A 15,676-nucleotide genomic window follows, 5' to 3' on the forward strand; every position below is an offset into this window, starting at 1 on the left:
CTGCCTTGATGTACGGCAGGTCATTGACTCTTCAGTGCCCTCTTGGTAACTGAACTAGTGACCTGATCAGTATCCAATGATATTTAATTCCCTGTATAGTGATTCAGTGCCTGCTGGAGCAGAGACAGGTGTGAGACACACCCTTCGACCTCAGGGGAGGTCTCAGTGATGTGCTGTGGAGGAATGCTTCCAACAAAAACGCTGGTGTCGTCTTAACCCAACAAAGTGTTATGAGGCAGATAAAGCAGGACTGTGCTCTGCTAACCTGTAACCATGGTACCTGAGAATGTCAGGCAACAAAAGACTTGAGCACTTTAGAGCCCATGCCAAAAACACACACACTCTCCCACTTCCTCACTCCCTCCCTCTTCCTCTCTGGCTTCTTTCACTATGCTCCAGCTTTTATGATTACTATGTTCCTGTAGGAAATTTAACCCAGAACCTTTCCATCTCATTCATTTCAACATTGATGGATGCTGTGAGTTTGTTTATGGGAAAACGTGTTCTGTGTGTGTGTGTGTGTGTGGGGGGGGGGGTCATCTTCATCGACATGTGTTTGTGGATTTTGATTTGTTTTTATGGGATGATGAAAATTTGATCACATACTGTCGCTTGTCCTCCTACAGTCAGCTCCCAACGCACACGAACACACACTGTGAACTCAGAAACCTTGCTAACTGAGCTCTTCCTTCCCCTTCCTTCTTTTTCCCAACAATGTAACAAGGTTGGCTGGTCAACCCATCATTCCTCTGGCCCTGCCTGACGTAATATGGGGTGAGATAACATCTGGCTTGGCAATTCTATTACCCATTAGAAAGAGTGGAGGTTATGGGGTCAGTACTTTAGTGTGAACAGTAGCCAAAGAGAAGAGTGGTTCTCAGAGAACAAGTAGAAAGAACAAAATCATTATTTGCTGTTTAATTCATTTATTTTTTTCCATTTACTTTTTTCATATTTAATTATTACTATAATATGTTTTACCATAATTACAACTGAACCACTGGTATACAGCGATATTCACAGCGACAGACACAGAACTGGGGCATCCTCCACGGTACAGTGAGCCGAGGCTCCTGCCATGAGATTTTTCCATGCCATAACCTTAATTTCCTCACTGCTGTTTCTCTTTGGATTAAGTCACATCACAGGGGAACTGCAGTTCTACCACACAAGTGCAGTTGGACCCCCAGAAAGACTAAAATATCTGGATATAGACACAGCCATCATACATTTTGGAACTGAATTCAATGAGAGCTGAAAAGACTACTTGATTATTCAATTAGTCAGAAATTGACTGTTTAAGCTATTTTTTCAAGCAAAACTGTCACAATTCCTCTGGTGCCAGTTTCTCAAATGTGAATATATGTTGGTTTCAGGGTTTTCTGGTATTAGAGCTGCTCTGGTCTTTCGGGGGATCTCAACACTCCAAGCTGGTTTAATTTGTTTTACTGGATGCTGTACAATATAAAAAGGCTGAGCTGCAAATTCATCCGACAAAAAGAATGAAAGACTGTTCCTAATGTTGCACACTTGACACTTTTTACTCGCACGCTCAGGACAAGGTGAGCTCAGAACAAAACGTTTGATGACGTCCCATGTGCCTTCATTTCTGAGGCGGGCAAAGGTTGGCTAATAGGTATGATTTACCACTACATAATGTCAGGACAATCATAAATATAATCAAACTGACTAAATAACAATCCACAAGATTATTGTGAAATCTTTACAATACAGAGGTCAAGATCAGATCTCAACTCCTATCCAAGTCTTAAGTTTACAGTTCTGGACAGAGCAACGTGTAGAATGTCTCTGTTAAATTCTTTAGTACACTAAATAATAATAATAATAATAATAATAATAATAATAATCACAATCACAATCATAATAATAATAATATAGACATCTTTTTAATTGGGTCGAAGTAGGGTCAAATTAGAGTACAATATATCACACACTTTGCAATCCTTGCCCAATCTTAGTTGTACCAAGATCCGAGTCTATAAAAAATGTTAAATGAAGGGAAAGAGTTCATTATAGCCTTTAGATAAGAGTCATACAGTCAGTTCATACAGTCATGAGACCAAAGTGTGACAGCTCTCCAGCTCTCACACTTATGCCCCCCAGGACTAGCTCTGAAAGACTGCACAGCATGGGCTCATACCATGCTGGCATGCCACCCTGAGTCCTACCTCCAAGCAACCATATAACCTAGTAACGTACAGCATGTGATGACTTTTCTTCTCAACATCTGGCACTCATGGTTATGTGAGCCTATGAAAACCTAGGCTAAAGCAGTCTAAGGTTAGTACACAGCGGCAGGGACAATGACCAGGAGCTACAGCTCTGCAGAGTGAGGGGCAGCTTCATTCATTCATAAAATAAATAAATAAATAAATAAATAAATCAAACAAACTGTGACCAATTTTTTTTGAAAACCCAGTCCAGGGCCATTGGAAAACTTTATCAGTCATCTTCAAATGGGCTTGTGCATTTGGTACAAATGGATTAGAGCATGAGATAACAGGGCTCAAAGGGGCATGCCACAGTCACTCTGCCACCGGCATTAACACGCAAGCAGTTACACACACTCTAAGTACACAAAAAAACCCCCAAAAAACAGACACACTCTAGTAGCAATAGAGTCTATTCTGGAGCACGACACAGTGATGCAAGACCATTTTCTCCCAGCTCACATAGCGCTGAAGCCCAAGCTGATGACTAGTTCAACCATTCACCATTACATAAGAGACTGTGACTTGCAATAATAAAGCTCTGTTACCGACTGGTGATACAGATCAAATCATGCCGACTACTCTGATGAGCCAGCTTAAATTCAAATTATGCAGAGGAGTCTGACATTAACAGTGTTCCTTGTCCAGGGGTAAGCTGGGGCATGTGACCAGCTCAGCCCAGCACTGTGGGAAATAAGACAGTTCTGCACTGAGGCAAAAGGGCAGACTCTGGCTGCTCTAGATTCCCATTGAATAACAGCAAATAGAATGGAGGATATATCAATAAATCAATACCAAAATGGGAGATTAGATGTCATCTGAGATCGGGGTAATTGTATTTTCCTCATTTTACAGGCTACAACACATATAACATCTGCAGAATAATAGTGCTCCCTTTATGAACGACAAATGCCTGGTGTTATTGTATCCTTATCAATTACTTGTTTTTGCTTTTAAACATTATGTGCCTGTCTTTTCATTAGTTGCATAAAAGTGCGTGGGTGACATAATATAAATGTGTCTACTATCAGAAATTTGCCACTCTGTTTATGCTGTGGCATCTCTCCCTTTAATATCTCAAAGTGCATGAGGCCTTTGTGGGCAATGTTACAAATTAATGAACAGGACTGGTCTGTGGCAGTTACGTGACTTTTTAAATCAGTGTGATGAGGAGACCTGATTTGTCTGGCGTTTAATTCATTGGAATCACCAAAACCAGACATTATCATGTGGTTATTATTATGATATTCATTTACATACACCACAATAGAGATTTTAACCATGTTGCACACTGCTAATCTAAAGTATCATGACATTATTAATATCCAAGTACTGGGTATATTAGTTGATATTGTCATTATTACCCAGCTCCAACACACTATGTACCAACAACACTGTGTGGTCAAATCTGACTCACAGTTTGGCAACATGTCATCTTCCCTTAGCATTCACCCTAAGCTTCTTGGTCTGCTTGTGGAGGAAGAAATAGACAGGAAATTCTAGGAAAAAAGAGGAGGCCGTGCTCCTCAGGAAGAGGAAAGGGAAAATTACATGTTATATTACAAACACTAACGTTTTGACAAGTCTTCAGCAATGTCTGCTGCAGGCCTGACTCTCACCTAACAACAAACAGTCGTGAGTGGGCGTACAGATGCTTAACAAAGTCTGAGATAATAAACGCACCATTTCAACATCAGTTAACTTTCCCCGACGCTGGCGGGATACAAAGCGTTCAGTTCAGACGGATTTGGCAGCCACTCAAGGTGGCATTGACTTGTTACTGGCAATGACAGCGTGTCTTGTCCGACATCCCAGACAGCTGGCAGAAACATGTTTCAAACAAGTGCCAGATGCTCTGAAATGCACTATTTTTTTCTGCTCAGTATTTGGAAGACTGTCCGGTGAGGAGAGGCTCTCTCTTATTATGGCGAAGAAAGCGCTAACATCAGCCGGCTACTGCAGCTGGCGAAGCTAGTTAGCTTACGTTAAGTACCTAGCATTTAGCGCTAGCAAGCTAGCTATTTAGCCAGCTAACGTTACGCCCGTGTGTGATTTTGGGGATTTCTTGCTAGACAGTGTGTCACAATGTACATTTCGCTTATTACGCACGAGTCGCAGCATTTTAGCTGAAGAGTCAGACAGTCTGCAAACATAGCAAACGCCACCGGGATCTCGGCTGGGTGCCTGACAGACAGGAGGCAGCATGCATGGGGGGACCTGCCACTCAAAACCCCCCGATCAGTCACGACGATACTAAGCGCCAATTTGGCCGGACTATAAACCCAAGAGGAAGGCAGCTGACTACCGGGAGAGGATCACATACCATTCTCTTCACCGTTGAGACTCAGGAAGAGCTGTGTCGTGGCTTTTATCCATCTATCGGCGGTGCTCTCGGTTAGCCTTGGAAGGAAAGCCCGGTGGACGTTGGAGAGATCCGCTTCAGCTGCAGCTCCAACGGAAGGTTGCTTTTTCATAATTGTGCGACTCCAGACTGACGCTGCATGACGAGCCGGCTGACTCAGCCAGCACACTGTCACATGACTGAGGCGGAGCCACCGGCCACATGTGCGCTTTGTTTGACCTCCTAATAAACACACACTGCCGGCAAAAAAGAAGTCATTGCTGCTCGTCCTGTCTCACTTATCCAATGTGGCCGAGGGACATATGTCTCAGCACAGTTTCAATCAGGAACCATTCGACAGTTACCTTCAGTTTGTCATTTCTGACACACACACAAGCAGAGAGACAGACGGACAGGTAGGCATGCATACGTACTGACGGACAGACAGTTACAGCTCAATTTTTAGCAGCCAGCAACGCAGTTTAGCTGCAGCTTGGGCAGAAGCAGCAATCCAGAAATATTTATCCAGAAATTGCATTGTCTAGTTAACAATTTGACCTCTTACTATTTATAACCTCAAACCTGATCACTTATTAGATAATGAGAAGCCAGAGTCACAATTAGCATTTTAAGTTAATTCCAAAACAGCTGAATGGATAATAAAATCAGCAAATCTGTTCTATAAAGCTGCAATATAGAATTTATTAAGATTCTCCACTTTTACAGATGATCAGTCAAATGATGCATGAATTATATTTAATAGCTGCCAGTTTATTCTCTTTCTTCATGCTTGTCCCTAAGTAAAAGTAAGTTCAGTCATGTTCAGATTGATAAAGAAATCATGACAATTGCAATTTCCAAAGAGTATCTAACTGAAATATAACTGGGCTTAAATGGTGGAACAAAAAAAAAAATCAAGTACAATATACTCATTATAAAACTGCTAATGGGAACCAATACCTCAATGACCTCAGTGAGGTACGATTGCTGGTTGTGTTCATATTGGGTTGGTCCTTCTCAGGATGATGAAGGCCTTTTACCATTTTACATTCAACATGACATTTATAAAAAAGTGGATTTTTTTCAAATAGAGAACATGGCTACAACATGCCTAGAAATGTGCTGTTGTATCAATTGCATGATTTTGTTCACTGTATCTATGGGGAAGCTTCAAAAGGACAGAAAAATACACATGCAAGAGCATTAAATATAAGTTGTTTATTTATTATAAGGCAATGAAAGAAATCACATCATACAAACAGATTACACAGAAACCCCAAAACAGTTATCAAAATTTATCATATTGTAACTACAAGTAATTTAAACCACAATCCCCACCCTACCCACGATGAAACGACTGTCAAGCTAAATATTATAAAGTGCTTTCTCATTTTGCTGTATGTAATCATCACCAAGGCAAAGTCATTAGTTTTATAAACAAGAACCTAACAGACATTTCAGGCACTCAACAAGCCTCTTCATTTAAAACATCTTTGTTCATTTACATATTTATTAACTTCCTAACTGTTCACAGCAGTCAAAATGAACCCAAAATGTTTCAAGAAATGTGTTGATCAATAACATATGTTCCCTTGCTTTGCAAATGTGATATTAAAATATATAAAAAAGTATCCAGCAGTTGGGTTCGTGCTCTACACTGTAAGTCAGCATCTCTCTCCTCCTACGGATCTGTCAGTTCTTCCTTCTAAAGAGAAAAAGAAATAAGAAAATTAATAATTCTTCAATTTAATGTTAGTTCAATGAATACCAATGACAGAGAAAGAAAGATGGAGGAGACAGGAGTCACTTGGAGGAGATTTTAGCTTATAATGCGAATTAAATATACAACAGCAGATGAGCGGTATATTCTACAAACACCAAACCACAGAGATAGCACATCCATGCCACAGCTCTCACTGGTTAACTGCAAGCAACAACATGCAAAAGGAAATATGAACATGTTGGTAACTGCATGAAGGATGGAGTGGTGAGGGTATCAATTCCCGCTGATTGGAAATGAGAGATGAGCGGAGAAAGAGAATGGTAAAACAAACTGCAAATAAAACAAACTGCAGAAATAAAGAAATGAAGTTAATGGTATTCCAGGGTAATAGCTCGAACACAAGTCCACTTTGGAGTGTGGCCGACAAGCTCTTCAGACAGATTTGAAGGTTATTTTCAATCAACAAGAGACACCCAGTGGTCAGTTGATGCCAAACGCTGTACTGTCCAAACTTCCTCCAAGTTCTTTGTATTTTAATCACACTGATCCTGGAAATCAGGAGTTAAAACGTAAAAGAACAGAAAAAGGGGATAAATAAGAAGCTGGTAAGAGAAGGATAAAAGCACTGCAGTAAGCGACACTGTAAAATGGCATGAGAAATGAAGGGGAGAGGTTTGGGTTGGAGAGAAGCACACCTGGCAACAAAGGTTCCCTGGATGAGTCCAAGACCTGGTGAAGATGAAGGCAGGTCAGAATTGTATCTTTTTTCCTGCCTCTCTCTCTCTCTCTCTCTCTCTCTCTCTCTCGCACAACCACACAAACACACACATCCATGTAACTTCTTAAGAATTTGGATGTTGTGAGATAAAACCTGTTCACACACTGACCTAAGTAGCAGCCTGTGATATATCTTGTATACAATGTATGTTTCTCGATTGTTCCAATTGTTCAAAGAAAGCACAATATACTGGAATAGTGTTTGTCACTATACTTTAAGTCAGTCACTATAATACAAGTGGGTGACTCAGTGAGCTCTGAAGTGCAAGGACAGTGCAGTGATTACTCAGTGCCTCTAACCTCTAGCTGCAGAGAGCTGAGTGATCATTCAAAATATCTAATATCTCTTCTATATGTATGTGGACTTTTTTTTGCCTCAGAGCTTCAGGTGTCTGGTACAATAAGATACATGACAAGAGAGTTGCTTGGCAAACCGGAAATGGCACAAGCTAAGTAGCTGCAACTGCAAGAAAACATTGCTCTGCAGAAAGTCTGCATACGGAAAGTTAAGTTTAGTTATTAGGACTGCAGTGACTTTGTGAATACAAAGAAGGATGTAGCATACCTCGCAGGGCTTATGTAAGTTGCTTTTTTTTTTAATTATGTTATGCACAGGCAGCTTGGTATTAAAGCCATGTAAGCCTTGTTCATATTAGTAAATATTACAATATCTTCCAAGTGATTAGCAGTGAGCATACATCTTGGCAATAAGCCTTGCTGAGTACTTCTGCCTTTGGAATAGCGCTGTGTTGACTTTGTTTTTTTTTACTGAAGGTGAAAAGCTTATGACATAAAAATAACATGAAATGACTCTGTATTCTCTCTCTGGTCCGCTCACCTCATAAGTGGTTCCTGCCCAGAACTGCCTCATCTCTCCCCGGCACCCAGCCACCACAGCGGAGGTTATTAGGGTGAAGGGCACCAGGTAGAGTAGAGCAGGCTGACCCATCCCTGACAGCAGCATCACGACAAATGTTAGGATCATTCCCAGTAGATAGGCTACAGTGAATAAGAGAAGCAGACAAACAAAAACACAGAAGGAAAGAAATGAGATAAACTTACAGCTTGCAACACATACAGATACAATCAGAACTTGAATCCAGTGAAAATGTATCAGTCAATGGCCTAATATGTGAAAAAGAAAAGGTCGGCAACACCTAGTGGTCAGCAAGAAGAATGTCAGCCTTTAACTAAAAACAGCTATTACAGAGAAACTCCTTAACAGAGGTATTTAAGTGCATGAGCAACACTAGATAATTATTTGGTAATGTAATTCAGTCAAATTAAAAAAGGTATGGAGTTCAACCTGAAGAGTATGTGTAGCACAAAAAATTAAAAATAAAACGTGCTTAGGAGGAATGCAAACCAACAAACCATCACCTGGATAAAATGTATATTTTGTTTTACTTTGTTGTTTTTATTCCTTTCTCCAAAGATGCAAGTCAAATTACTCTAAACAAGATGTGATGTTTGCATGTGGTATTGCAAGGTTATGACAAGAGTTAAGACAATAACGGTTTAGCTGTGAGGTACCTATGCAGCAGCTGACAAAGTAGATCTTCTTGCTACTGTTGATCCAAACATCAAACCTGCTGCAGTAGGCCACAAGGAGACCTGTTGGACCAGGACGAATGAGGAGGGTGAGTCATACATCTCATTACAAATGTTTGTCTTTACATAATCCGTCTCAGTTCACAGATGCCCCTCTTCCATCCTAAACTGAGATACCAACAGATTATCAACACAGTTTGTGCAATGAAAAGTGTGCAGCTACAGTATTGTGTATGCATGTAGCGATTCTTAAAATGTTCAACACTTTAATAGTTATGAACAGATGAGTAAGTTTATATGATTTTATGCGAATTATCCATGAATAACACTGGCAGATACAGGTGCCATGCATGCCTTGGTATGTACTGGATAAACTACAGAAATAACTAGATATTACATTCATCCACTTGAGATCTTTAGGCAATAAGAGGGAGCTTTGTATGTTGTGAACTGTACACACCATGTGTTGATACTGTCGTTTAAACTGACTGGCAACCAGCAGCCACTGTTGTGTGTATTCAAAATATACTTTTTTTTTTTTCAAATCTAATGGTGAAACTTAAACCTCACCTGGAACAATGATATCTCCGTAACCCAGGATGGAGAACTGCATCCCACACAGGTTCTGAGCCCAAGCTGAGAACCGTGGGACACGCATCACCACTGGCAGCTGAGAAAATAAAACATTACAGTCACTTTCTGTGTATAATTTCATTGTGAGTACACAGGTGTGTGAACACTGAGAACCTGCAAACATAAACTCTGCTGCAGGAAGCATCCTGAGAGAAACACTGCTTCAGCTACACTGAAATGACTTAACATTAATTTTCAAAACACTCAACAACAACAACAAAAAAAACAAACAAAAACAATAAGAAAAAAAGATGGAAGAAAATGTAAAATGTTTTACTTAAATTGAACAATACAAAAAGTTTCCCCTTAACAAACAAAAAGTGGAACCCCCTGAAGGCCTAATCTTTTAAAAATGATGCTGATGAACATTAAAACACGGCTCATAAGATAATTCAGCTTGAGCAGAACTGCTGTGTTCAACATGCAAACTCAGGTTACTTATTAGCACCAACTACCTGCTAGTCATATTAAAGTGTACATGTGTGTTTCTTTCTCTTGTTTCACATTTCATCTTTGTGAAAGGGATAGGGAAAAGCATACGACACTCCAGTAAGTGTCTTGCTTTCATAAGGTAACTAACAGATATAGATACACATGAACAGGGTGTGCAACAAGAAAAATTGTGTGACCCTAAAATACGGTTCATTGTTGGGGCATGGATGGCAGGAGCCTCAGTCACAAAGACTGATCAAATGGCTGGTGTTTCAACAGGAACAGTGGCTAAGGTGACAAAGTGTCCTTGGGTAAGAAACAGATCCCAAAGTTACTCCCGATGGCCGGCAAGCTCCAATACATGGCAGATCTGCCACTTTTAGTGCTTGCAGTATGTGAATGGGTTAATTTGACTTGTAGTGTGAAGCCCTTAGAGAAGGGTCACTGCATATCAATACAAAGTTGTTCAGAGTGATCACCTTTTTCCCATGATGAAACATTTCTATCCTGGTGGTAATGGTCTCTTCCAGGATGACAATACACCCATCAACAGTGTACGAGTCACCAGATCTCAACTCAGTTGAACACCCATGGTAGATTTTGGACCACGTCATGTGAATTGAAGCTGTTCTAGTGGCACATGGTGGCCCAACACCTTAGTAAGACACTTAATGTTGTTTTTTTCTTTAATTTGTCACTCGTCTCTGTATATTTGTGTATAAAACTTTCTTCATTCCTTTATCACATATTTATCAGCTGTAGAACCTTAATAAAAGAAGGATTCTGCTCAGGAGAATCTATGTGAAACCAAAACATCTACCACCCTGAGCCCTCCCCACCCACCACAGCATGTAGCGTTAAAGAAAGGAGTGGATGGGTAACAAGTCAAGCCTTACTTTCTCAGAGGACGCCTGGGGTTCAGCGGGGACCTCCACCATGTTACCTTGCGTCTAAGACAGAGCCCACCCAACCCCAGCGCACAGTTAGTCAATCAGTCCCCTCAGGGCATCAACAACAAGCAGACCAGATCAGCCAGGATGTTAATAAAGCTGGCACAAACTTGACAGGGAATTCCACCAGGCTTAACTTTTCACATGTTGTTCTTGTGACTAAGTGCAGGAAATCAAACTACTCCTCCACACTGCTCTTCTTCAACACAAATCTACTTCACCAATTCATTTATTCACCAAGTGATGAATGAAGTAAACAATCTTCATTTGTCATTGCCTTGAGCAATAAACTTAGAAAAACAAATAAAAGATTCATTTTTTGCTGTCATAATTCTAGATATTAAACTAATATTAAAAAAAAAGGTGTGCACCAAGTTTTTTTTTTTCAACCATCCCAAATCTTAAAACTTGTGAAAGCAGTGTAAAGAATGAATGTGGAATCTGATATTTTAGCAAATATTTTGGCAAATGCCTTGAAAGACAATTTGGTGGAGTTCCCCTGCAAAGGGAAGCAATGCAAGGGGACTTACCTTTTCCCCAGATGCGTCTGGGCCCAGGGCAACCTGCACCATAATGCTCACCCCATTCTGTTGACAGAGAAAGAGATCCTAAGTATTCATATTACACTTTTGTGTATCAGAATCAGCAACAAAGAGTTGAACATAAAAGCAGGAAATACTGAGGAATGGCAGAAAAAAATATCATTTCATATGTGGAAAACCTCTACAGATCCAGCCCTGAGACTATGGGGAAAAACAAAAATAAATATACTCGTACCTTGGTGAAGAAAGGAGTAATGAAAACGAAAAAGACGTCATACACAAGCAGGAGGCTCAGCAGAATCACGCAGATCTAGAAGATAATGGAAAAAACTAAATCACACATTGATTCCTGATCTTGCTGATGCAAAGACAACTATTTCTGGGACAACGGGACAGTGTGTGACATAGCAATGGCAGGGGACAATAAATATAGAAATATATATAGAAATATATACTTAATGGCAGTAAAAGTGCTCTTTATGCCTAACAATGTACAAAAGAGCGATCAAGCAAATGATGAAAGAAGAGGTACCTTGAAATTGGACAGAGAAATGGTCTTCATGAAGTTGAGGCAGAAAGCAATGCCGAGGAGGTCCTGCAAGATCCAGATCCACCTAAAAAGGACACATAAAGCTCTTTTACCTTGTGTTTTAACCTTACAATGCGTTTCAACTTTAAACGTCTAGTTCTACTTATGGATATAGCGCAGAAAGAAGGTGCATCAAGTTACACAGTATGATAATTCAGTCTTTAGCATTCACCATCTTTAAAGATTTATTTGCAAATATCATCATCAAGTGACTTTGGCTTCTTATTGTCTGACTTTCAGACTCAGGGTCTCAGACTATGCTGTTTGCAAAAGATCATGAGAATAACACATGTCATGTTAAGGACATTGTGTGAAAATATTCTTTACTATGAAAGGAACACTAACCAAACTCTAAAAATAATGAGACACAACATCATTATCATGGTAAACATAAGCTATTCATACATGATTTTTCTCACAGAAGACTTATTTACTCTGCATTTTAAAGGATTATTAAGACAAGTAATGGTGTTTTCATCAATATTTCAATTCAGAAATGCTCCTACATTTATTTTGTTATTGCAAACAAAAGCATGTGTCACTGTGGCACCATAATGAAAAAATGCACTGCATATCTGATACCATGGTAACAGGAATAAAATTTAGATCATTCACCTTTATGGACAGTTTTCAATCAGTAATGAAGATGTGATGTTTTAACAAACAAACACCAAAGCAGGAAGTTAAAGACAGAATTCAGTGTTGCAATGTCGAAAGTACTGCTACTGTGATGTTCCCTCCTTTATCATCAACACAGTCCCTGACGATGGCACAAGCATGTCTGAGAGTGAGAGTTATCCAGACAGAAGAACAATGGTTGTATGTTATATGTGATCTGACAGTACCTGTCTTCATTTCTGTAGACTCCCCAGACCACAGCAATGCTAATGCACACAGCAGCCAGTATGAGAGACCTCACTGAGAAGTTCCAATTTCGGATAGAGAAGCTAGAAAAAGACACATCCACACATTCGAATAAACAAAGGCTTTCAGCAGTTGAAGGTTGTCTGCCAGAGTGTGATTCACAGACAGACATGGTGAGTTATGAGAAGACAACAGGAAGCATAACTCAGTTTCACTTCTCCCAATGTGACCACAATGGGTGTCTTGTTTAGAGGGAAAATTGGTTACTGAGAAACCGGGCAAAGAAGTGAAACATTTTCAAACGTTCATCTATGTTGAGTGGCATAGACACACATCTATTCAGCGGTTATTTGTGTGTGATTCATTTTGTTAATTGACAAAATTTTCTGTGGGTGTATCTATTTGCCCAACACTAGTGGAATATGTGTGTGTATTTGTGTCTGTGTATATAATCTTTGTTGGAAGAGGGTTGCTCATACCTCACAGTGCCACAGCCAATTTTTTCCATCACTGCATCAAGGCAGCTGAACAGTGCAGAGGCAGATGCCAGGCAGAATATGGCAATAATGACGTAAACTGGGGAAAAAAACATAAAACTGATCAGATCAACAAAACATTGGATAAGATTACTTCTTTGAATATACAGCAGCTGTTTTTCATCCCACTCACCAAGGACATTGTAGAAGAAGTACATGAGGACCAGCATCCCACACATCATGGCGACAAAGATAACCACTTTGAGAGGAGAGTACAGGAAAAGCTCTCCACTGTCTGCTTTGCTTTCTCCCCCTCCTACTCCAGCCACACCACTTTTCAACCGGTCTCTGCCAGAAACAGAAAAACATATGAGTTGTCAGGGATTTGCTTGGCTCAAAATGAGGTAGAGGTAGTGTCATCCTGATCATGTGCACACATGTATGTGTATCGTGTCTTCAACTGGCTTAAGCGAACACTGTTTACAAGCAACATACTGAATCCTGTGGAATTTCCAAAAAAATATTTACAAATTCACTGTTAATCTCTCAAGAATTTTTTTAATCTGTACCAGTTGACTATTTTTCCGGCTGATATTTTGCTGAACGAGGACATTTTCTATGTATATAGTGTGTTTGTGTTGATTTGTTTATGCTTTTGCCACTCTGTTTATTTCACTGCAGGAAAGACAAACTCTTCCCCAATGTACACAACAAAAGACGTTTTTGAAATATTTTGATATGGGTTTTCTTTCTTTGTTGTCTTTGACCAATAACATCTGGTGTCTTTGGGGAAGATGAATAAAAAGTGATGTTAAAATCATGTACATGTTGGCTTTGTGGTAAGTACTCCGAATGACTTGTCACCTGAAAAATGCCCTCACCTTGACTCCTTGTAATGCCTGAACCTGTGCCTGTGCCTGTCTGTCCGACACTGATACTGTCCTTCACTGGTCCCTTTCACTTCCCATGGTTGGGCACTAATTTCATACCTGACAAATATACCACATCCTGTCAGTAACATGAACTATTCATTTTTAACTGCCTGTAATAACTGGTTGATGTCTGCACCGTTTCACCTGTCCTTCTACTCGCGAACTCACCCTAAAGAAATCTCTGATTGAGATGTAACATGAATTTAGGGAACCTTTTAAAGAAATTGGACGTTTTTGGATGCAGAAGAAACAATAATCACCTATTTGAACAGACACAATCCTGCTGTGGGAAATAAACAGACATTCTTTGGAGGAAATTCCTTGAATAATGTAGCAGCTTTTCTCTTTTATTTTTGCAGTTCTGGCAGTGCTTTTCATGGTGCACTGTGCACCGAATAGGCATAATTGCAGTTACAAATGACAGAAATCCACTGAGTGAAATGCTTGTTAGAAAATAACCCATCAGAGTTTGTCAAGAACTGAAGGCTTGAAATTTGACAGAGGTGACTGCCTCATAATTCTCTATGCAGGAAAACCGGTTTTGTGTGCTTTTCATGTTAGTTGAATTTGAGAATACTGGTTCTTAAAAAAGAATAATCCATTATACTAACAAACAAAGGGTGGACCGTGCAATTTCATGCATTTGATACATATGATGCAATAAATATGACTTTTGGGTAAGTATGTATTTCTGGTTGACAATGTATTGTTAATCTGGTTAATAGATGACATTGTCACTGCATACTAAAAAAAACAAGTTTAAACAACTTGAAAAATAATGATTTTCTGTTATATTTGCTCTAGTCTTAATATGTCAAAATGTTAAGCTTACAGCTCGGTAAGTGCAGCTGTGATATCTCACCTCTCACATGCCCCACTCCAGTAGCCGCCCAATGCAACCGTGACAATGGAAATCAGTAAGATGAGTGCAATACTTGGATCAATCTTTGAATGAGGTGGAGCATACAGCTTCACAAGCATCCTTTCTCCAAACACCTGAGGACAAACACAAAGATTCATCAAATGTACCTCAACAAAGGGAGTGGTAGTAAGACCAAATACAATAGCACCAGAAAAAGTCAATCTGTCTGACCTGTTGTGCTTCCAGGAAGTCCCTGTACCTCATGAGAGCCAGAGGAATGTGGACCTTTGCGTACTCAGAGTCATTGGCTGATGGAGTAATCTGAAAAGCAGAGAGGTAAACAAGATTTTTCTATAAATACAGCTGGTTAGACTGAACAAAACTTCTTAACTAGCCTTTGATGAGAATTCTGTCATGTTATGTGTGGTATATTGTCAAACAAATATGTACAATATGACCCTTCTGTTTTAAATGGAAAATTTCTATATTTAAATGGAAACCCCCACATCCAAAACCAATAGGTAGTCACTTCCCCATTTCTGAACCACTTCTTCCTGTCTATTTTAAATGTTACACTGTGGTATCCGGGCACTAGTGTTATATGATCAGGTTCAGACACCAAACACATGAATAAAGAAAAGATAATGGGTCTTCCACTGGAGTTTGTAAGCAATTTAAAACACATTAAAACCTTAGGGGAAATGTCATATCCCTTTGTGCTTAAGCCATTAACAAAATACAGACGGATGTAACTCTCCTACCAATGATGTGTT

At 39.7% G+C, this 15,676-nt stretch overlaps 2 protein-coding genes across 6 annotated transcripts in view; both read right to left on the reverse strand.

Annotated features, from left to right (window-relative positions):
* trpm7 (transient receptor potential cation channel, subfamily M, member 7) overlaps positions 1-4,703 on the reverse strand; it is a 37,971-nt gene extending 33,268 nt beyond the window's left edge. For all 3 annotated transcript variants that reach the window (XM_023411955.2, XM_023411954.2, XM_023411953.2), the window contains exon 1: positions 4,555-4,703. In XM_023411955.2, the coding sequence (XP_023267723.1) occupies positions 4,555-4,557 (3 nt within the window). In that variant the 5' untranslated portion in view covers positions 4,558-4,703. The remainder of the gene's footprint in view (positions 1-4,554) is intronic.
* Positions 4,704-5,775: 1,072 nt separating this feature from the next.
* Positions 5,776-15,280, reverse strand: sppl2a (signal peptide peptidase like 2A). Of its 3 annotated transcripts, XM_023412007.2 has the most exons (14): positions 15,135-15,280; positions 14,904-15,037; positions 13,303-13,457; positions 13,113-13,209; positions 12,615-12,716; positions 11,713-11,794; positions 11,416-11,490; positions 11,169-11,225; positions 10,585-10,638; positions 9,194-9,293; positions 8,606-8,686; positions 7,911-8,071; positions 6,991-7,024; positions 5,776-6,277 (listed from the first exon to the last, which is right to left on the reverse strand). In XM_023412007.2, exons 1-14 carry the CDS (start codon positions 15,165-15,167, stop codon positions 6,237-6,239), a joined length of 1,206 nt encoding a protein of 401 aa, XP_023267775.1. In that variant the 5' UTR covers positions 15,168-15,280; the 3' UTR covers positions 5,776-6,236. The 3 variants fall into 3 exon arrangements, with proteins under 3 accessions (XP_023267775.1, XP_087031661.1, XP_087031660.1); XM_087175535.1 differs by lacking the exon at positions 10,585-10,638; XM_087175534.1 differs by lacking the exon at positions 6,991-7,024.
* Between the last annotated feature and the right edge of the window lie 396 nt (positions 15,281-15,676).

This window comes from Seriola lalandi, unplaced genomic scaffold, assembly GCF_002814215.2.
Source record: "Seriola lalandi dorsalis isolate HSWRI2012SDOR001 ecotype SW California unplaced genomic scaffold, Sedor1 jcf7180002054474, whole genome shotgun sequence".
In the NCBI taxonomy this organism is placed as follows: domain Eukaryota; kingdom Metazoa; phylum Chordata; class Actinopteri; order Carangiformes; family Carangidae; genus Seriola; species Seriola lalandi.

Coding starts and splice junctions, on each gene's coding strand:
- sppl2a (XM_023412007.2), bottom strand. CDS start 15,167: ATGAGGTACAGGGACTTCCTGGAAGCACAACAG. Junction 11,226..11,415: donor TTACTCCTTTCTTCACCAAG/GTACGAGTATAT, acceptor CTCTGTCAACAG/AATGGGGTGAGCATTATGGT. Junction 7,025..7,910: donor GGGCAGGAACCACTTATGAG/GTGAGCGGACCA, acceptor CATCTTCACCAG/GTCTTGGACTCATCCAGGGA.